Source organism: Eupeodes corollae, chromosome 3 (genome assembly GCF_945859685.1).
Source record: "Eupeodes corollae chromosome 3, idEupCoro1.1, whole genome shotgun sequence".
Taxonomy (NCBI): domain Eukaryota; kingdom Metazoa; phylum Arthropoda; class Insecta; order Diptera; family Syrphidae; genus Eupeodes; species Eupeodes corollae.
In genome coordinates this window covers 42,690,948-42,713,719 of record NC_079149.1, presented here as the reverse complement: position 1 = coordinate 42,713,719, position 22,772 = coordinate 42,690,948, and the positions used below count along the sequence as shown (strand labels likewise).

Here is a 22,772-nt window from a genome sequence, read left to right as displayed (position 1 = left end):
AGAAAAAAAAACACATAAAATTAAATTATTGGCAGAACGGTAGCTGTTTTGAAATGTTTTTCCAATTATATTTAATTATCTGTTAATAAAGATTTTTTTTTCTAACAAACATTCTACCCCTCTCTCCACAGTTTTTGTTTCTAGCTGTTCTATTATAAGTATTTATTTATTTTATTTTCTTTCAACGATTTTACCGCGGTAGACAATATGTCTCTAGGTGGTTTGTGTAATACCTTTTGATGAAGATAGAATATAATAGAAAACATGATATGGATTTTCCCATCTATATAATACCTTTGCAGTATGTAGGTAGATACGGTAAACTGAAGTATAAAATAAAATAGAAAAATAACATTTATTTGCACGTCTTTGATCTGCTACCGACAGAATAAAAATAATAATACTCAGTTTTTCAGTGAATTAAGACTGCAAATTAAGGTGATAGGCGTTTATGATGGAAGTGTATATAAACGAGTACAGATAAATGTGTAGATAATTGATTTTCAAGGTGGATTTTATTTTTAGTTCAAAAAAGCCTTTGAGTTTTCTTTAACTTTGTCATCCATATTTCTATATCCAACTAAAAGCTTAAGATCCCTTTAATAATTTTTTCCCTCGCATGTGCTAAGCGTGTATTATTATATCCTCTCACCTAAACCTCTCAATGGAGACACAACAAAAATAACTTTGGAAAAATGCACGCGAGTTCACTTCAAGAAAATCCAAGTCAACAATAGTGAATTAATAATAGCGCATAACTTTATTATTCAAGCTATTTTAGCAGGTATCCTATCAGCTGACATGTAACTTAATTAATTATGAAGTGAACATATGCTTGCTTGCAAAAGTATCTATAACTAGGAATTTATAACTTTTCTTTACAAAATATCCTTATGAAGAAAAAAACAAAATAAATAAAAGTAGCGGTACTAATGCACTTCCTTGTGGTACTCTACATCGATTAAATAAACGAGAAAATTATAGTATATTTTATCATCGGCCAACAGATGGCAACATATGGCAAGTTCCTTTTTTTTAACTTAGCTCTACAGTCTATACCACAATACCCAACACAACAATAAACTTTAAGAGGGATTGTATATTTATTAAGGTACCTGTCATATAATTAACCCGTCTTAAAAGGAGACATTTTAATAGCCTTACTATTTTACAAGAGAAAGTATACAATTTACCTTCCACAGTAGCGTTTGTTGTCGGTTTTTGATATAGTTTCCTTACCTTATGAGGAACAACAACAAAAATAATGTTATATAAAATTGACTTTTTTATTGTGAAAAGGTTTAATTTTCTTAAAATATTTCAAGTTTAATCATCTTCAAAAATTTATGCTGTGTCTGTCAGTGATGTGAAAAAAATTGTAACATTTTTTTTTTATTTTTTTCAACAAAAAGTAAAATGAAAAAAGTTTCTGTGAAATAATTAATTTTTAAATATTCATTTGAATATTTGATATAATGTTTGAAGAGTTTTCTTATGACACATTAATTTCAAAGAATTTTGAGTGATTCATTGTAAATGTTTAATAAAACATTGTTTAATTAAATTTTCCATCACAATTTTTTTTAACTTTCAACAAAGTCTTACTTTGTGTGTCACTTGGGTAACAAATAAATAATTTAATTTATTAACTTTGTTATTTCATAGAAATTAAGTGAAAAACGTATTAATTGTTCCTGGTAGAGTCTTTTAAAATTTTATAAATGTAAATATTTTATCTGGAAAATAAAATTATAAGAAGTATTCTTTTTTGAAAAAAAAGTTGCACGCATTTTATTCGAGATTATTTACTTTTTACTAAAGAGTATTTTTTGTGACGATTTAGACATTTCTATATAATAAAAATGTATATTGATGACAAAATTAATACAAAACATTATAAAAATCACACATGTTTTTTGGTAACATTTGCACTGAATTTTGAGTTTTTATTCAAATGCATTTTGATATTTGTGACGGTAATGAAAGAATTACAAGACGATGCTTTTTTCCTTAAATAAGAGTCTAAGTGATTGTTTATTTTAAGCAAGTGAAATTAGTTTACAATTTTAAAGAAATATTTGTGACGCAAGTGACAAAAACCATAATTTTTATTAATAAAACCAACAAATCATTGGAATTGATATTTTTGACTGTAATAAAAGAATTTCAAGAAAATGCTTTTTTTTCTTAAGTAAGAGTCTAAGTGATTGTTAACTTGGATCAAGTGAAATTGATCTAAAATTAAAAAAAAATGTGACGCAAGTGACAAAAAAAGTAATTTTTTTATAGTTAAAACCAAAATATTACTGAAATTTTTAGATTTTGTTTATTTTCAAATAATAAGACAATTTTTTCCTCGTTTGGAAACTATGTGAGTCATCTTGAATCATGTTACAATTCTTGAGGTTGAATTAGAAATTTAGGTCACAAATCTTTTAGTAGTTCATATGTACTGATTGTTGAATGTTTTGAATCCTTTCAAATTTCAAATATGTCACACAAAAGGCTTGATTATAAGATCCAGTGTTTATTGTGTGACACAGAATACTTATGAAGTTATTGAATCATTTAATTTCATATCTTTTTGTGCATTTTACAAAAAAAACCTTAAAATTTTCTCTTGCAAGGTCACAGTATGTTACATGTTACATTTGTGACGTTGATTTGAATGTGAACCCAGCTTAAATTAAAAGTTTTTCTTTCAATATTTTAAAATAAAAAACAAAAATATATGAATAGATATGTACATATATTCATTTTGTTACCTTTGTGACACAAATTTTTTTAAGAATTTTAATGAATTTACTACTGAGTGACAATAGTAGGCGCCCCGGTTTATAAACAAAAATGTTTATGAACAAAAATACATATTTTCCAACACATTGTTGATAATGAAATGTGACGTTTGATGGTGAAATTATTTTAATGATATTTCCGATTGATCAATGGAACATATCAAAGCTGTTTTAATTATTACTTGTAATTTAGTTTCTTTTCGCTTTAACATAATTTAATTTTATAACAATTAAAAATTCTTCCAAATGTTTTCAATTAAATATCATCTGTGTATAAAAACGCATATTGATTCTTTGCAATGCGTAGTTTTTGTTATTAATTTTTTTTTTGTTTAAACTTGGCACCAAAATCCAATTTCCATTTTATCGTACGGAAATTTCATTGGCATTCAAAAATGTTGAACTCATTTAATTTTTTTTCTTCAAATTTTTGTATTTGCTGATTTTACAAATGTGTTGTATGACGATTTCAAGAGTAAAATCGCAACATTTTGAAAATATCTCATTTACAAGACAAAAATAAGTGTACATAGTTTTGAAATAACCTGATCAAAAGTTATAAATACAAAAATAATTAAATTGAAACCATTAACAGGTCAATAAGGTAACAAATTTTACCAGAAAGAAAAATATGTCAACAATTTCTCCGCGTCCACTCATATAAAGTCTACGTGCTGTTAAACAAATAATCATTTAGTTAAATCAGTGACTTGATTTTGAAAAAAAAAATACAATTTTATTATCATTCCGATTTAACCTATAGATAGACGTAGGTACATAGTCACACATATGTATATGTACATTTAATTGAATGCAATTTAATTTTCTGTGAAATAAATAAAATTGGCACGTAGTCAAATTGCATTCCAATAAAAAACCTAAACAAACATATATGTTAAATAATAATAAAAACGACAAAAATAGCTTAAAGATATACTTTAAAATTGTCGGAACTGAAGTATGACGAAAAGTGAATTTATAAAAAGATAGATTTTAAGATTTTTTATTGCTCAAAATTAAATTATAATAATTCTTATCTGTTTGATGGGAAAGGGTGTAAAGTAACACCAACTAGAATCAACCCCTCTTGATGACACTTGATGCATATGATTTTATTTGTGTATATTTTTATTACTAAAATATTTCCATATATGTTAATATAATTTATAAAATAATATATCAACAGAACCGGGAAATGTAATTTTTGTTTTTAATTCATTTGGAAAAGATACGACGATGACGAACGGGCTGACGGGCGGACGGGCTAACTAAACGACAAAGTCGACGACAAGTAGTAGAATAACGACGACAACTGACGACGTGCAATGTCCGACGCAATGCGACGTCGACGACGACGACAACGCAACGGACAACCGGTGGTGGTGGCGGCGATGATAGGTTTTAGTTCCGTCATAGCGACAATTTTAATTTAATCACGTGCCAAATGCGCTTCGTATATCAAAGTGTGTGTGTTTTTGGCGTTCCTATACGAGTTTTTCATGTGTGTATATGTTTAAGAGGTGGTCTTGGAAAAATGGAATTATTATACTTACGCTGACTCGTTTGGTATAGAATAATATACGAGCTGCGATTATTGCAGAATAAATGCTTAATATTTCCTTAATAATTCCATCAGAGTTATGGTTATGGGCAGAGTTTTTATTGAATTGTGTTATGGAAAATATTTCTACGTTTCTGTAAAAACGAAGAATACGACGACGACGACGACGGCGACGGAACGCAGTGAGACACGCGTTCTTGCCATGGCAATGCAATGCTTTCGGTTTGCTTAGTATCTTCTAGATACACAATTCTGTGTTTATTAATATTCATTGGAGAGATGGAGATATTTATATATTTTTTTTGTAAATTATTTATTATTTTGTATTCCATTCAATTGCCAGAGTCAGAGCCAGAATATCTGCCTCCTTACATCCCGCCACCGAACTGTATACACCTTAAAGATGAATAAACCAAGTAAAGTATCTATCTTTAAAAGATAGATATAGACAGAGGAGAGAAGGAGATAAACTAGATCTCCTTTGAAAATTCATAAATTTGTATTTCTCTAGAAGGAATTTATTTATGCTTTTTGTTATTCTTGATGTTGTTGTATTCATATCTATGAAACGAAATCAAGGCTGAAAGAAGATTGTACAACGGAGGACGACCACGACGACGCTGAGGATGATGATGATGAGGATGATGTTGATGTTGATGACGGTTCCTAGTCATTGGATTATTAATCACAGAGAGAGTGAGGGGAAGAGAAAGAAAAAAAAAGTTTCTATGAAAAGCTAGAAGATGATAATCTTGTGACCGAGAAACATGCATAGAACAAGAAGACCATATTCATTTCATGATGTTGATGTTGATGATGACGATGAGCTATGAAGTCCAGAGGATTCTCTACCATGATGGGTTTAAATTCCTTTTGGGCTTCTTCTATGATGTGATGCCTATAGAATGTATACCTATGGAAATAATAGAAGCCCACATATACAAAATATTATGGTACGCAGAGATATATGAAGATAGCTTCGGTTAGATATTGTTCTTGTTGATGTCTAGAAGATAGATACTTTTGATTCACTTTGTGTGGATATTAATTAGGGTTTATGGTGAAGTATAGTTTACTTGAAGATTTTCGTCTTTTTTTTCTCCTTTTCCTTCTTCTTCTCCTTTTTTTTGTATTTTGTTGCAATATTTTGAAATGCAGGGCGAGGTCATACAGATTGTCGATGGTTTTCCTTTTTTTTTAAGTGGCTTACTATAAATTACCTATAGTAGATTGATTTTTGTTGTTATTATATATTTTTATATTATTATCTTTTAACACAGATCTTTACAATTTTGAATTAGATTTAATTTTTGAGTGAGAGTTTTAATTTGAATTTTTAGAAATTTAACTCTCCTTATTAGTTTAAGTCGAAAGGTCATTAATTTGTAACATGAGGAGACATAGTAGATAGGGAAATATAATATCGAAAAATGGTTAAAAATGAGGACGTTTGGTTTTCTATTTGTTGGTATTTCAATACACAATGAAAGAAAGGATTTAGGAACAACAAATTTGTTAATTAAAATAGTTTTATTTAAATTTGATATTTTTGTCGCACGGTTTTTGGATTAATTTATGAAATAAATTCTGATTTTAAAGATTTAAAACATCAAATTCTATTTAAAGGCATTGTTAATAAATAAGCTCAAATATTGTAGGAATTTAAAAGAAACTTCTCAAGTAAAATTTGAAATAAAATATGTAGTATCTTATTTTAAGAAGAAAAATAACACGTTTTTTTTAATAAATTGAAAATTCAGAGAAAAATAGGGATGCATAAATGCAACACTTTTCATGACTTACATCTGTCTTAAAAACTTCAAACTGATTTCTTCGAATTAAAAACCTAATTTTTCGTAGTCTGTAAGAATTAATTTCTTTAAAAAGTTCATACTTTATTCCCATCATCGGTTTTTGATTAAATATTGAAAACAAAAAATCTCTTACAACAATAAAATTTCACAGCTACCTAAATCTTAATAACTCGAAACACCTTACTTGCGCTTTGTGTGTATCTAAATCATTATCCATTTAAATACTTCCGACCTTTTTATGACTTTTATTGCTATTTTATGTATTTTTTATTCAAAAAAGATTCCATCGCTAAACTAAACAATACCCTTTACACCAGAACTGTCTTAACTCTTAATATATAAAGAAAGACTGTATAGACCTATAATTTGTGTTAATTTTTATTACAATAGAAAACCACTAAACTCTAATTTTTTTTTTGTTTCTTTTCTTATCTTTTCAGGTAATTAAATGTTCCAAAAAACACCACTTAGTTCACTATAAAACAAAATGCAGGTAACCAACAACAAAAAATAAATAATTATTATCCATCAAATATTTACCCCAGAAAATATAAATTACTAATTAATTCCTCCTTTTTTTTTGGTACTTTTTTTGTTTTATTTTCGTTTGAGAATACCTAACCTATCTATAATAGAGCAAGTAAGCTGTTGCTATATTACGGGTCAGCCACTTCATAATCATTAATTTAATGACAATTTCCGGCTTAAAGCATCGTCAAGTTGAAGGAATGAACAAAACCCCAAAAAAAAAAAAGTATTTTTTTATTCATTGAATAAGAAATTTCCACGAAAAGAGTGTTGTATCTTTTTTCTTTTGGAAACAAAATTAAATAACCAACTTTAAATGAAACCCTTCACTGGCCAAGCATCCATTAAATTCAGGGAGTCACAGTCAAACGAAACAAAAAATCGTTTGGATACTCAAAGTCACAAGAAAAATAAAATTGGGTTACGCAATTAGAACCATGCTACTTCTGTCTTCTATCTTCTCTCTTTCAAGACCTCTTCTTTGCTTTAATTCTACCATAACAGCAGTTATCTTCGTCACCATGGCTCTTATAGACTTTTTTTTGTGTCTTGTCTTCATTTCATAGAAAGAAGACTCTTTTTTTCTTTCTTTTTGTCATTTTAAAAGATTTGTTACCCTTCGGTGAACAAGATTGACCTTCGCCTTTGAGTAAGAAGAAGATTCCAATTCCAGATACATATACTGTACATATGTAGATACAGATACCACCGAGACCATGCGATAGAGTACCGTAACATGGATTCTGACGTAAAACGTGTGTTTTTTTGTTGTTGCCTTTTGCTGATGTGATTTCTTCCATCACAAGTAAATCTCTTGAGAAAGATACATTAAACTGCAGGGGTCTATATGAAGACGGATTTGTATTTTTCCTCCATATTGAATTTTATACGAGTTTCAATGATTGAGGAGCATGGCCAACAAAGCGTGATAATTTCGTTGAAATACCAACATGAGCAAAATATACAAAAAAAAGAAGAAGTATAGAAACGTCATCGTCATCATTGAAGTCATCTTCATCACTTTTTGATCAAACGTCAAATTGTCGTTTATCGTCAATTCCTTTTATTTTAGTTTCCTTTCAACAAGTTCTATAAGCCAGCCCATAACCCATTGACTTCCTTCAAAATACAAAATAGATATATTTGACAGCTCCGCGGCGCGGTCGACAATGCAGTGACATTGGGGACTTTTCCTTCTTCTTTCTTTTCTTTGCCAACCATGTGTCTGTCTCCATGTGTCGTCAGTCGTCGTCGTTCCAATCAACTTGACATAGGTTTTCATCTTGTTAGTCGAGCCGCACCGCAATCAAAGATATATATACATAAATACATTAAACTACCTCAACCTTATATCAGGCAGGATAGATAAACAAAAGGGTGTTAGAAAAGTACTCGAAATGTATATCAAGCAAATATTTAACATTAACATTAATGGGTGTTTTTTTTTTTGTATAATTTTCATTATGTATATTCTTTGGTTTGTGCTTTTTTATAGCGCGGTGAAATGGTTCAGTGAATATGAAGAAGAAGAAACCAAACATAGATATTTTGATATAATATGTAACTAGTGGTTTTGTAAGCTAACAAACGTTCAGTGTATTGCAGTTTGTTTGATACTTGAGGTATTGCCAGACGAACAATAGTATTAAAGTTATGAAGTAACCTGTAATTTTTGAAAAAAAAAAACTTCTTAAAAATCAAATTTGATCATTATACAAATTTATACCAATCACTAAAGAACCAATTTGTCAACTTTTAGTACTTTTAAAATTAAAATATTGTGATTTTATACCAATTCGGTATTAATTGTCTAACTGGTATAAATGTTTATGGAATTGTGATTTTATACCAATTCTGTATTAATTTTCTGACTGGTATAAATATTAATGGAACTGGTAAAAGTAATAATCAGTACTTGAATATTATTTCAAAAAAATCAAGCTATTATATTTCCGTTGAAAAAGTGGAAATGAAGGAAATAGTATTTTAAATTCATTGGCTCACTGGTATAAAGGTTTATCTAACTGGTATACAAATAATTAAATACTTTCTAAACATTATGTCGATAAATCCAGTTTATATATTTCCTTGAAAAATAGACAAATAAAGATAATAAATACAAATAGCATTTTCTATCCATTGGATTTTGTTAGTAGAACTGGTATAACAATTATCTAAATGTAAACAAAAGTGGTTTCTTAATATTAGTTACGTTTTTTGAGTTCAAAACGTAAATTCTTTGTACCAATCATTTGATAATAAAACAAAGAAAGAAACACTTTCTATAACTATGTAAATTTCTAATTGGTATAAAATAGAAAAACTCATAAATATCTTGATTTCCTCATGATTGGTATAAACTAAAAGTATTTACCTCACAACATGACTAGATTTTAATTTATTTTTTAAATAAGTTATACATTTTTATTATATTTCCATTTGGCATTACTGGTTTGGTTTCCTCAATTGGATGAAAAATCTGACGTCTATTAAATAAAGATTGCACTGTTTACTGCCTGACAACGCATCGTTGCGTTGGCCATATGTTGGATTCGTCCCGACTCCATCAAGTCGGAAAACATCAAAAGAAGACCGCCAGCATATCAATATGACTATGTCTCTATACGAATACCAAACTATTCATTCGCATCAAGTTGCTGGTATATTATGGAGATACATTTGTATATACAAAATTCGTATGATGACGGTGAATTGAAGTTTTTTGCAAACGTTCGTTAGTTACAAAGGCGGTGGCGGCGGCGACGGCGACGTCATCTTTTTGCAATAATTATTCCGAGGGGATCAAAACCTCTTTAGTGCGGGTAAGCAGTTGCTTTTTTTTTCTTTTAACCAAATACGAACAAATATGCATGTCTCACGTTATAGGGGAAGACAGCTCAGAAAAATACAAAACTTGTGCGTTTTCAGTGAGAAAATTCGTAACGAAAATAAAAACTAATTTCATAAGAAAATTCAAAGAAAAGAAAAGTGGGTAATACCCATTCGCATGTGTAGACATTGGTATAAAATGAAAATGCTTCGAATTAGTTCAGGTCTACCCAATAACATAGTTTTCTGTTTCGTTTTTGCTGACTGTCTTAAGTTACATTTTTATATGAAGTGTATAATTATGTGATATTTGCAAAGCTAATGGGAAATAATAAAAAAATATTTTAATTCATTTCGAATTCAGATTAAGAAAAAAGGGGATCAAGCATATTGATGAAATAGTGTTTAAAAAAGTATTTTCTAATTAATTAAGGTAATTATAAACATGAAGGTGTGTGTTTTCAACATAATGGAGACATGATATGTATCCAAGCAATGAGGACAAGAGTAGTCAACAATGGTGGTGTAATATCTGGAATGTATGTTAAATGTCTGTAATAGTGATTATGGGTGGTCTTCATTTAAAAATGGATAAAATATTCATTTTTGAGGCAAAATGTTGCTAGGGAGAATGTTGACGATAAGATCTAATTGATCCTAAAAAGATAAAAGACTGTTCCTAGATTCATTTTGTCTTTACAGAGTCTTTATATAAAGTTTAAAAGACTTATTTTTTCTGAGAATATTAAAGGGAATAGAAAAATCGATCTGGACTTATGAGCATGTCATTTGTTCCTTTGTTGATTCAACATTGTTTATTGAGTGGAAGATGTAAACTGACCCTTTTCCTTATATCTATTCAAATTGCAAAAAGAAGAAGAACAAAACCTAAAGTTCTCGTGAACTAATTGCAAATAAATGTTTAATTTAAATGAGCCATATTTAAATAAAAAAAATTACTAGTTTTCTAGTCCAACGACCTTAAAATTTCCAACAAAACAACGGAAAAAAAAAACGATTTCAAGGTCCAAGAAACAAATAATAAGTTCAGTCCTAATTTTTTTTACATATTCAAGTTTTTCAAGTTCGCTAACTTTCATAACAAAAAAATAACAGACAAAAAAATATAAAGCTATTAATCATAAAGTTCAGAGCTATTAACCCTTTAAAAATCTCGTGTATGTAGTGACAATTGAATATAATCACCGAAATACTATAATTATAGGACAATACCCTCTATAATAACTTAGCCACAGAAATACACCTGTTTAGAAATGAGTAATAACATGACAGAAAAGTTGACAGTTTCTGATCTAAATACAAAAAAAAGTGCGTGAGTACTTGGAATATTTTTCTTTTATATTTCTTTAATAATTATGACTTGTGAAACGATTTTTTGTTTAAAACAACTAATTAAGAAAAAAAAGCTTTGACACATAGCATTATAAAAATTTTCATGACATGTGTGGTGAGTTTCTTTATTAATTTATTTTATTCTAATTTTTGGTTAACTTTATAATTACAGTATGGCGGTGCCTTTAAGAAATATTAATTAGCAAGTTTGAACAGACTGCTTATATTCACAAACAAATACAATAAATTAATAGGATGTCCCTTTGAAAAAAAACGTATTTTTCACGAGGCACTTGATTTTCTTAAAACGCTCGATAAAGATAAAAAAATGTCTGTAATGTTTTAAACATCCAAAACTTTCTTAAGTTTCCATTGTTTTTGTAAAATAATAAAACTTCTTTAATGGTTATCCAATTCATTGTTCAATATCATGACCAACAAAATTGAATGTTTGTTTATGCTGAACATAACACCCTGTTCTCAGGTTGTCAAGTGACAGTTTTCTCCACAAATAGTCTGTCATATGTATACACGAAAATTACCTTTTTCTCTTTACGAAATTAATTTATACCAACTGCCTACCTTATTTACTATTCACACCAGGTGAGTAGTAATTAAAAAGTCTAATATTAAATAAACCTTCGTTAATATTTACGAAAAAAGAACAAAATAGAATAAAACTCCACTCTCGTGTCAATGACTGATCCCCATCATCAGGAGCGTTGATTCACATCAGTTCCTTTTATACATAAGTGTCACCGAAAAAGTGACATAGCATTATTATACGTTTTACAAATTTCGAAGAACTCTAAGAAGGGGTCACGCACAATGTGTCACAAATTGATTTTGACAGTTCCACCACAGTATAACGGTGTGGTCGCATCGTCATCAGTCATCACAACATATCAAGGTAATCTCCTGTCAGAATCCATATTGACACACATATCTATGTACCTTTAAGTCCGATGACATTTTAGTCTATGAGGTGAAATAGGAAACGTCATATCGTATACATATCTCTGTTTATATGACTTATTTCACCATGATGTACGTTGGCCATCTTCATTTCTTAATTTCTTGGTGTTTAATATTTTTCTTTTTAGTGTTAGGTGATGGCCCTCAAAAAGATTAAAAAATAAATTTAAACCGAAAGACCGTAAAGTTAAGCCCTACGATAAAAAAAAGATCGTCACACACCGTTTATTTCCCTTTCTTAGCTCTTTTTCACTCCCAAAACCAGCAACCATGTTGATTTGGTTACCTCGACATTATTGCAAGACTTTCAAGCTTTCCAAAATAAAATTTAAAAAATGATTAAAAATAAAATTGAAAATCTTTAACTTTATTACCAACCCACCACGTGGTAGAATGTGAGGTGGAGTGGAGTGAGGTGAGGTGACTAAAGTGGAAATGTCATCGTTGGTTAATTACCAGTGAATTGGAAAAGATAGAGACATAAAAAAAAGATACCTAGGTACAACATAGTCCGTAATAATTTAATGAATTTGAGGTCGCGGCATAAAATATGCAAATGTAGTAAAAATAAAAAGATACAAAGTCATAAAAATGAGCAGAGGGAATCCATGGGTGATGTGGTTTGTAGCATAAACTCCTCGTCTTTTCCACCTCACTATTTTCACCTGACACTATTCCACTGACAGTTGTATTGTTACTTTTGTTTGGGGCACGTATGTATGTATGTGTATACCTAAGCATAGTTATAGGTAGAACGCGAGGGCGATTATGATCTTGACATTTATTGGGCATTAATTAGCACTTAGGCTGGTTTTCGTATCGTGTCGGCGTCATCGTTGTTGTCCGTCGAAATATATCTTATTGGATTGCACAGAGTTGCATTATTTGTTGGTCTTTTCATTTTGTGTGTGTTGTAAGGGTCAATCAGATCTTGGTTGTGGTTGGTAGGTTGATAGGTTGATAGGTACCTTTATTTATTTTGTTTAAGAGAATGATTTTGGTCTTTTCTTTTATGTTTTGATTAATGATTAAATTTACGAATAACGGATTTCTAGTTTAGGATTTTGTTTTATTTTTTTCATATACCTACAAACATACATATGGGTGAAAAAGGTCGACTTAAGTTTATGGTTTCACATCACCAGCAGCATGACTTGACACTGAATAATGATGAAGTTCAAAAAATGACCCAACAAAATAGAAATAAAATAATCAACTATAACTTCCTACATAGCTACGAATGTACATACATATATTTGGTAAGGTTTCTTGGTTACGATAAGATCTTTTGTAAATACCTGAAAATGGGTTGTTGGGTAACAGGAATTTTGGTTTATGTTTGAATGTTTTTTTTTTTTTATTTCGGGTAAATTAAATTAATTGTCTGATTATACAGATCAAAGATATGTATGAAGCTATACTTTTGTATTTATTGTTCTTATAGAAAAAGGGATTTTTAAAGGGAAATTCACTTACTTATAAAAATACAACAGCTATTTTGTATTTTTGGATTTAAACTATAGAAAATTAGATGAATATCTTCTTTTTGTTTATAATTTTGATAAATAATATTTAATACAGTTCAAATGAACGACACCGTTATATATTATTACCATTAAACGCAAATGTTTGTCATTATTTTTTTTATTTTTTTAGTCATGTTTTGGTTGATAATTTGTACTTATGTTTATATTTAAGCTTTCTTGTGACCAGAATAATTAAAAATAAAATTAACTCAGAGAATTTGATTATAACTTCGATACTGGTTTAATGTTAGGAAAAAAACTTATCAGTTAGAATATTAAATAAAATAAAATAAAACCCAACAAAAAAAAAAACATAATTGAAGAAAATAAATACAACTTCAAAGCAAATATATCAAAGAAGCAATAAAATAAAGCAAAATGAATTAAATTAAAATAAATTAACATAAAACAAAATAAATTAATGACTAAATAAAATGGTGTACATTCACACTAAGCTCAATAAAAAAAATAAAATAACACAAAATAAAATAAACTAAACTAAACCAAACTAAACTGCATCACAACTAATTTGTTACAAGAAATTAAATATATTTTAAAAACAAAAAGAAATATTTATTATTTATTATAGATATATATATATATACATACTCGCTGTAACGTGAACTATTAAAAACCGAGCGTGTTCACGTTATCGAAGTTGTTCATGTTGACAAAGGTTTAGTTCTTAAAATTTTTAAAATAAATTAGACCTTTTTTTGACCTATAATTCATATTTTTTTTTATTCAAATGTAAAAGTACATGAAAAAATGTAATTGTGTTGCAATTAATGAAAAAAATGCGTAATTCTTTTCTGAATTTTCTTTTTTTCTATTTGGCTAAAAATTGCCTTTTCGCGAAGTCGTTTAAGTACGCTGATGTCTGCTGTATTAACGTTTTTATATTCAGCTTATTCCAAAGCGAAAATGTTGATTGCTTCACTAGGCTCTATTCTGGTATGTGCTGTTTCCAGAATACTGTCCTCGCTTTCACATTCATCACTGATCAAAACCTCGTTCGTTTCGAAGTCGTGGACATCAGCAACCGAAAAAATGATCTACATAGAAGGGCACAAATTCAATCAAATGTTTTTCTATATACAAGAGAAAATATTCAAACCTCTGGATTGATTGCGTGAAAAAGTTCTAGTGTACGTTCCACTTGAGAGTTGATTGGTGAACAAATTCTTTCTCTCAAAACAGCTAGTGGGATATCCTCTTCAGAGTCTTTTTCATTTCTTATCGAGTCTTAATTATTGGTCTAGCATTTTGCTACTGTTTCTTTCTCAAGACGTTGCTAACCCAAATTTAAATAGCATCTCTTAACGTACATTTTTTTAATGCTTCAATAACATCAGTTTTTTCGGCTACAATTGATGCCAGAAGACTATTTCTCTAGAAAAGTTTTGTTAGTCTTATAGCATTTTGCTCCATCAGCTGTATGAGCGGTGTGACATTCGGCGGCATAAACATCGCAGTTATTAACCCGTCCTCAGTTGTTAATTCGTTTTCGGGTGGATGGGATAGAGCGTTATCAATTAAAAGAAGAGCTTTGGTGGGCAACCCTTGGTGTTTTAAAAATGTTCTACACATGAATACATTTGAAATCAATGCAAAATTCAAATCTGTTTCCTACCTGTGGTACGAAAGAATTATGAAACCAATTTTTAAAAATAGCAGCTGTCATCTATTACGATTTGGAGCAACTGTAATAAACAAATTCCTAAAAGAACGAGGACTTTTTGTCTTTCAAAACACTGAAAGCTTAACTTTTTGTTCTTCTGGTGTGTTTGTACAATGAAGAAAAGTCAGGAGCATTTTTTTTTTTTGAGATGATACGTATGTCTTGTCAGAAAGCAGCTTCCAAAATAATCCGGAATCATCCACATTGTATGATATGATTATGAGATACACCTACCTCTTTTATTTTGGCTTGCAGCTCGTTTTTGAAGGGGTCCAAAAGGCCAGGTCTAAAAGATAACTTATCACCACTTATTTTGAAAAAACGCACACCATAACGCTTCTTAAAACTTTGCAAGCATCCGTCAATCGCATTTAAATCGTGCTGATTTTCATTAATTTTTAATTGGAAAAATTTAGCTTTTTCCTTAACCATCAATCACTTACTTTGTCCTTCAAAGACAAGAATTTCGGTACTTTTTACAACAATTTTCAAGAAAATCTTCTTTTTGATTACGCCAAACCAACACCGCGCACTAAGACAAATGCCAAACTAAAGTATAAATAATGCCTGGAATATCCTTAACGGGATTTCGTATTTAGTAAAACAATTTGAAAAATCGAAAAAAGATCGAAGGAAGATATGTTTTTTATGTCAAACGCATTTAAAAGTTGTTCACGTTATAGGGCCTTCACACACTGTTCACGCTACAGAGTAGTCAATGCACGTTAGCCGGTGTTCGAGTAAGACGGTGTTTTTGCTATCGCGAGTCTACTGCCTATATACATATGTACTGAACATATATATAAATTTTAAAAAAAATGTATTAAATATTATAATTTTCTGCCATATAATCATGGATATATTTGATTCCTTGAAATTGTTCAATATTGTAAACAAATCAGGAAATAACTAAATTCTGCTGTATTTACTCTGCACAAAAGCAGAAATGCCAACAATAGCTAACAAATTCCACTTAAGAAATAATAGTTAGCCTTCATGGTCTTTTATTTTTATTTTAACAATAATTTTCATTTAAATACAAATTTTATTTTGTTTGTCAGGCATTTTTTTTAATTTTATTTTTATAAATTTATCTATTCAATAATTGATTGTGACAATAATTGTTTATCCATGAAGTTTTTATATAAAATCATGTGCACCCACTAAATTGATATAAATATACATTTAAAGGAGAACAATATAAAATTAATTGAAATTAGTACACTGATAGGCATCTCATTGAATGTGGGTGTGCCTATTTTAAAATATAGTATCACACGCTCTTTCATAGTAGCATAGAAAATTATAATTTGTTTATAAAACAAAAAGACCATGGCATAACTTTATGTGAACTAACATTTATACAAAAAAAAAAAACATCTATCTACTTATAAACTTATAAAATCATTCATATCACTCGACATTTATACTTAATAAACAAGTTTTAAATTTCTATACCATTTAAAGGTTTTCAATTAAAACATGTTAATTTATGAGGATGACCATAAATGGTTTCTAGGTGCACACGACTTCGAAAATTAAATTAGAAATTTAAAAATGAAAAAAAAAAAACACACACCACAGACTAAAAACTTAACAACAAAATCATGTCCCGCATATGAGAGAAGTATGAGTGTAGAATTTTTAATTTTTATTTCAACTTTTTATCAACTTCTAAAGATGTTGTTTCCTATTCATCTATTATTTAATGGAAATGAAAGTATGTGTTACGTTCGTGTAGAGTCTTTTAAAAAAAATTATATGTTATTTAGCTTCTTAGCTTAATTATACCTTTTAAGTACAAATGTTCCCAACATTAAATAAGAAGACTTAAACATTTTAATAGGTCAAATTTAAGTTTTGTAGCAGTAAATTAAACAAAAATTTCGCCACAATCCATCCATTAAACTCGATAAGCTCTATAAAAGAGTCAAATCATCAAACAAAAATAAGTTCCTCATTTTAATCTTGACCTAATGTATCCATCTATACAAAAAATAAATGTTCATGTGCCGCCCATGTGTTATTCCTCAATCCTTCAAATTAAAAATTGAATTAAAACCAAAAAAAATAAAACACATGAAATAAGCAATCTCAATTAAGTTGAGATATAAAATTTTATATACATTTTTCATTGAAAAAATAAAAATATAGGGCAGCAGGGTAAAATGCTTACTCAATTTTTCAATGAATGCCTCAAATTACTAATTAATCAGGCCAAATACCCCTTTTAAACATGACCTTAGCTACTATTTCACTGTGCAAATCAAAAAACGACCTAATAATGAAGTCATCGCATTTATACGAAAAAAAAAAAAACAAACAAAAATAATAAAACCTTAAAATATATAAATACAGCTATAAATGTTTATAGATATGCACACAAATAGGGTATATGGTATATTTCCAAAAAAAAAATGTCTTTTAACTTAAATTTATGTTTAAACTTTATGAAGGTTCGTGGGTACCCCTGTCCGCCAAATTAATCACGTGCAAACGCTTACGAATACGAATTTGGAAGCTTGTTTTTTTTTGTAAAGTTAACAGTACTAGAGTACTCTGGCGCCATGGGTATAATTTTATATCTATCTATTTTCGTATCTATACCCGTTTGGATCGTTTTAATGTCGCGTCTTTGGCTGTAGACACAGCATAGACAAAGGTTGTCTATGTCTAGTTTTTGACAAAAAAAAATAAATAGTATTGTGATTGCATGGCGATTTAAAATTAAGCTGTGAAGAAATTTTTTCCCGGTCAAGGGCATTTTGCGTAGATACCAAATTCAAACACAAAAAAGTGCGTATTGGTGAATTTTTGGAAGCCATAGGCCTATACATACAAATAGTTGAAATTTATTGAAATGTATCCGTAAGATATATTTCCAAAGAAATTGTAATCATTTTTACACACTTATTTAATTTTTGTTCGCACTTTTTTTTTTCTTCTTGTAGATAAAGGTACACGTTTGAAATGCGTGAGGGACTTACAAACGCCCATTTATTTCAATTTATTTATGTGGTTTTTATTTTTTATATTTTTGTTTGTACAAAATTTATATTTCTTCAACCGAATAGGAATAGGAAACTGAACCAGTATTATAATTTGTAGCATAATCATAAAACAAAACACACGACTAACAGTGCGTAGAGTATCTAGATACTAAAGTTGTATGAATTTCTGTACATATCTATAGGACTATGTATGTATTTATTTATATTAGCGGTGCGTCTGACATTTGATTTATGTGTGTAATTTGTTTAGAGGTCAGTGTAACTGAACGCTGCCGTTCCGTGGCACTGAGATATGTATTTTTTTTTTTAGATAGTTTCTTGTACCTAGATGTTTGTCTGTCTATATGTAATAATATACATAATTTGAAAGTTTAATTATATTTGTATGTTTTTTTTTTCTTCATCATAGTGATTCAACAGAATTTTTTTCTTTAAGATACAAAAAAACTAAATTACTGCATAATCAACATGTTAAATAGACTTGTCTTGATGATTGTACATAGATACATTTTTAATGATTACAGTAATATACAAGTGGTTTTTATTAGTTATAGTGAAGTAATTATTTATACTTTCGATTTTTTGATTTTTAATTAAAATCTTAACTTACGACAAGATTAACGGTAGCTTATTTATAAATTATTCAATAAATTCAGTATTATTTATAGACTGATGTAATATGTAAAATACTATTCTTTACCTATGGGAATCAAGTGGAAGTGCTTCGTAGTGGTTTCTAACTCTTCTCTTGAAAATTATGAAAAATTTTAACTATAATTTTGAGAAGAAAAATATAAGATAGATAATGTTATTTTACATAATTCATCGATTAATACCTAACTAGGCATCTAGTCGCATAATCCATTCAGCATAACAGTTGCAACAGGATATTTTTCGAATTAGTAAAGTCCAATCACAAAGCCACACCAAAAACCTCAACAAACTGTGAGTATGAAGGTATTTTCGTAACCTCAAATTCTACAATGTTGATTATTAACGTATAGTCTCCTGAGTGGAAATGGGCGTTATCACTAAAAATGATGTTTCGATGAAAATCCGGATCAATTTGAAGCATTTCAAGACATGAGTTCTTGTGCTTACTGAACTTCAAAAGCCTTAAGGTGGAATTCCTAATTTCTGGTGAGGGTTTAATCAAGAGCGGATCCAGACTTTTAATCAGAGGGGGAAGGGGTGTCACGCGCTTAACATATAGACGAGTTTTTACTAACCGCTTAAAAATGTTCTTTAAAGGAGGCTAACAAAATTTAAATAACAAAATGTGTATCTTTACCTTAAATGTACACATTTGAAGGGCTAAAGTGACAATTTTAATAATAAACTTATTCCAACAAGATACAGTCTAAATATTTAATTAAGTAGATTTTCTTTACATGAAAGCATTCAAAGTTTTCTAAATATGCCATGTTTAAGAGCAAACATAATATTTTAAGGGTTTTTATTGCTTTCATGGAGAAATGTATGAAATTCTTTTAAAACTTTGCTTTCTTCCAAAAAGGAGATATTTTTTTTCCATTTATATTAATGTGGAAAACGATTCAAAAATTCAAAAACCCAGAAAATGAGGAAGAATCTGATATTAGGAATTTTTTGACGTAGTTCTTTTCGGACTCAATTTTCGGGAGTCTATTATTACTATTGATATCAGTCTGCTTACTCGTAAGTTGGAGCTGATGCTACAAAATATTTTGATCTTAAAAGATTCAACAAAACTTTATAGTTATTGTAGAGAGAAAAATGTTTGGCTCCTGAATTTAAGGAAATAAGTGCATAATTTATCTGAATATAAAAACAAACTAATGTTAACAAATAATGTGGGAAGAAACTTTTGTGTGGCAGTCACAAATTAGACGTTTAAAAATCTCTTTTCACTTCAGTTCTCAAGAGGTTCAAAGCTTTTATATCGAGAGATATGAAACGTTCATTGTGTTATCAATTAGCCATAAGCTTAGCAAAGAACATTTCTATTCTTGAAATCTCAGTTCTAGAACATCTAAAGCAAATTTACTACAAAATGCAGATTTCTTTAATTCGTAACGATCTTAAAAGTTTTAATCAACAGCCAAGAACGGTTGAAATAGCTGCAAAATAATTTGTTCTCAAACATTTAAATGCCATAAAACAAAATAATGATATTTTCGATACTCATAAATCATCGTCAATTTGAAATTTTTGACCATCGACAAGAGCTTGCATTGAAAGACAAGATTATTTAGATCTGCTGATAAAGTTCTTGAGAAAATTAGAAAAAAATAAGGGCCTTATGAAGGGTACCCTTCCGGACCAATGCCAAAATATGTTTTGCTGTAGAAAGAAACTGATTTAGGAAAAAAATTAGAGAGAGTTCTTAAAAAAATCTATCGGCTCATTTGGGAAAATATTCGAATTCGAAAAAAATTTGTAAGGGGACTGTTGATATTTTTTAGTATTAAAAAATGAAAAAAAAACGCCTTAAGCTAATCGTCTTAGTTTGAATCGGCACAGTGGTTCAGGCTTTAGGGGTCAGGACAGGCAGACAGACGGATGGAATGGGGGACCCACTTTTTTGATTGATTCGACTTTTTCTTACGAATGCAATGTTTGCCATATAAATATGTTCCTATGTGTCGCAAGTAAAAATCACTTCAAGATTCACTATTAATGTGAATTAAAAATGGATGAAATTGAAGGCTATTTTCAGGAATTTAAAGCAACTTAATAAAAAATTGAAGATCTCTTATTTTTTTTTGTTGAAAAAAAAAATTATGAAAATATTTTGAAGCATTACCTAAGTTTAAAAGACTTTAAATATTTTTGACAGCAAACCACTTTTTGGTAAATGTCGTTAAATTACTAACAAATCTTTACCTATACAACTTAATTGTATAAGCTTTATGGCTCATATGACCCCCCTCCCCCAAATTTGGTCCAAAATTGGTGAATTTGTGCCAATTTTTGGAATAGGGCTGAATGTCTGATTCATATTATGTTTTTGGTTCAGCCCTCAGTTAAAAGTCGTACTTTTTGCAGAAAAGTTTAGAAAGTAAAATACAAATTTTGTTTTCATATACAAAAAATACAAAATATAATATAGGCCATATCCATTAAATCAATACTATTAGTTTTGAATTGAAGGGAATTCCTACAAAAATACAAACAGATTATCTCCCAGGGGGGAGGGTTGATGACCTCTACGATTCCCCTTCTGGATCCGCCATTGGGTTTCACATACTCTACTGACTATTCAGAACAGTTAAAATTTGTCAATGAGTTCCGCTTTATTGGGCTCAGAAGAGGCTTCACTACAAAGGACTAAAAGTAATTTAGATTTACGAAGTTTTTACCATTGTTTTAGTTAGTTCTAATAATTTCGGTGCATTTTTTTAACGTGTAATAATAACGCTTCAATCTTCAAAATTTCCTTTTTTTATTTACCCAATACCAAAAAATTACAGCTACGAAAATAATGGAATATTTAAAAAGAAACCTCTTTTTGGAGAGCTCTTTAAATTGATTTTTTATTTGTGAGTACTTAATTTTATTTAAAAATGTTCATTCAAGTTGTCAAACAAATAATTAAATCTCATATATTTAAAAAAAAAATATTAAAACCTTATAATTCTAAAATCGAAACGAAACAGCCCAAAATAATTGCTACAAACACTTCAATGAATATTATAATTGGGAACTAAATACTTCATCATAATTCCATAATACTCATATCCAAGTCATATATTTAATTTGCTTTATGCTTCTTTCCCACGAATTGAACCTTAAAGTAGAGCCTGCCTATGCCTATTTTTTGTTCTACACAAATCGCTTACATCTTTTATTATATTCCTTCTTGCATTATTAACACCCAAGTCCAGCCAACAGCCAACACCGTGCTTACTTATACATACATCATACTCCTATATCGTCCATATCGCTAAAGTAAAGCTTTGCGAAGTGTATTTAATAACTTCAATTCAACACTCCACTCGAAACACAATCCAACAAAATATAAAAACAAAAAAAAAATTCGCCTGTCTCACCTTTCTGAAAGGCAAAGCCTTAAAAATTATTAATAATTAAAAAAAAAGTGTAGGATTTCCGAAAAAAGGACGAAAAATAATAAAATGAAAATCATGCAAAAAAGAAGCCTGCCGCATGCGACCAACCTGCCTAAAGAACTGAACCTGATCGAGCCATGCATACATAATCCAACACATGTCGGGGGCACACATTGTTGGGCTCGTGATTTTTGTATGTCGAAGTCGGCCAGGCTAAATGAACCCCTTTTTATTCCTTTTTTTTTTTTACAAAATCCCACTATATAAGCCGTTGCATAACACACGTAAAGTTTTAACCCTTTTTTTATGCAATGTGTATTTCAACATTGTGATTTTTTTTCTTTTATTATTATTTAAACAATGTGCTGGAGTGTGTACTGAGAGAGGGTGTTGTTCTGCAAAAAGCCCGTATATTTGCAAAAGTATGTGAACATATACACACATAACCTATAATATGGGTGATTGTACTCTTGTCGTTACTTAAATCGTAAAGGATTGCATAAAACGAATACGAAGTGAGATGGAGAGGAAAGGACTTGTCGGTTTTGTTGGCAACAATCAAGTATAATATTTTCTATGGATTTTCATCATCATCATCATCGTCGTCATGAAAATAGCATGGAAATTTCCTACATACCTTTCCTATCAAA

The 22,772-nt window shown here is 29.4% G+C and overlaps 1 protein-coding gene across 3 annotated transcripts in view; it reads left to right on the top strand.

Annotated features, from left to right (window-relative positions):
* The window catches only part of LOC129949600 (probable serine/threonine-protein kinase yakA), a 156,466-nt gene that overhangs the window by 100,933 nt on the left and 32,761 nt on the right, over positions 1–22,772 (top strand). The window contains exon 2 of one of the 3 annotated variants that reach the window (XM_056061160.1): positions 6,611–6,663. The exons of the other annotated variants lie outside the window; for them this stretch is intronic. Coding sequence (XP_055917135.1) covers positions 6,658–6,663 — 6 coding nt within the window. The 5' untranslated portion in view covers positions 6,611–6,657. The remainder of the gene's footprint in view (positions 1–6,610; positions 6,664–22,772) is intronic. 3 annotated transcript variants of the gene reach the window in all.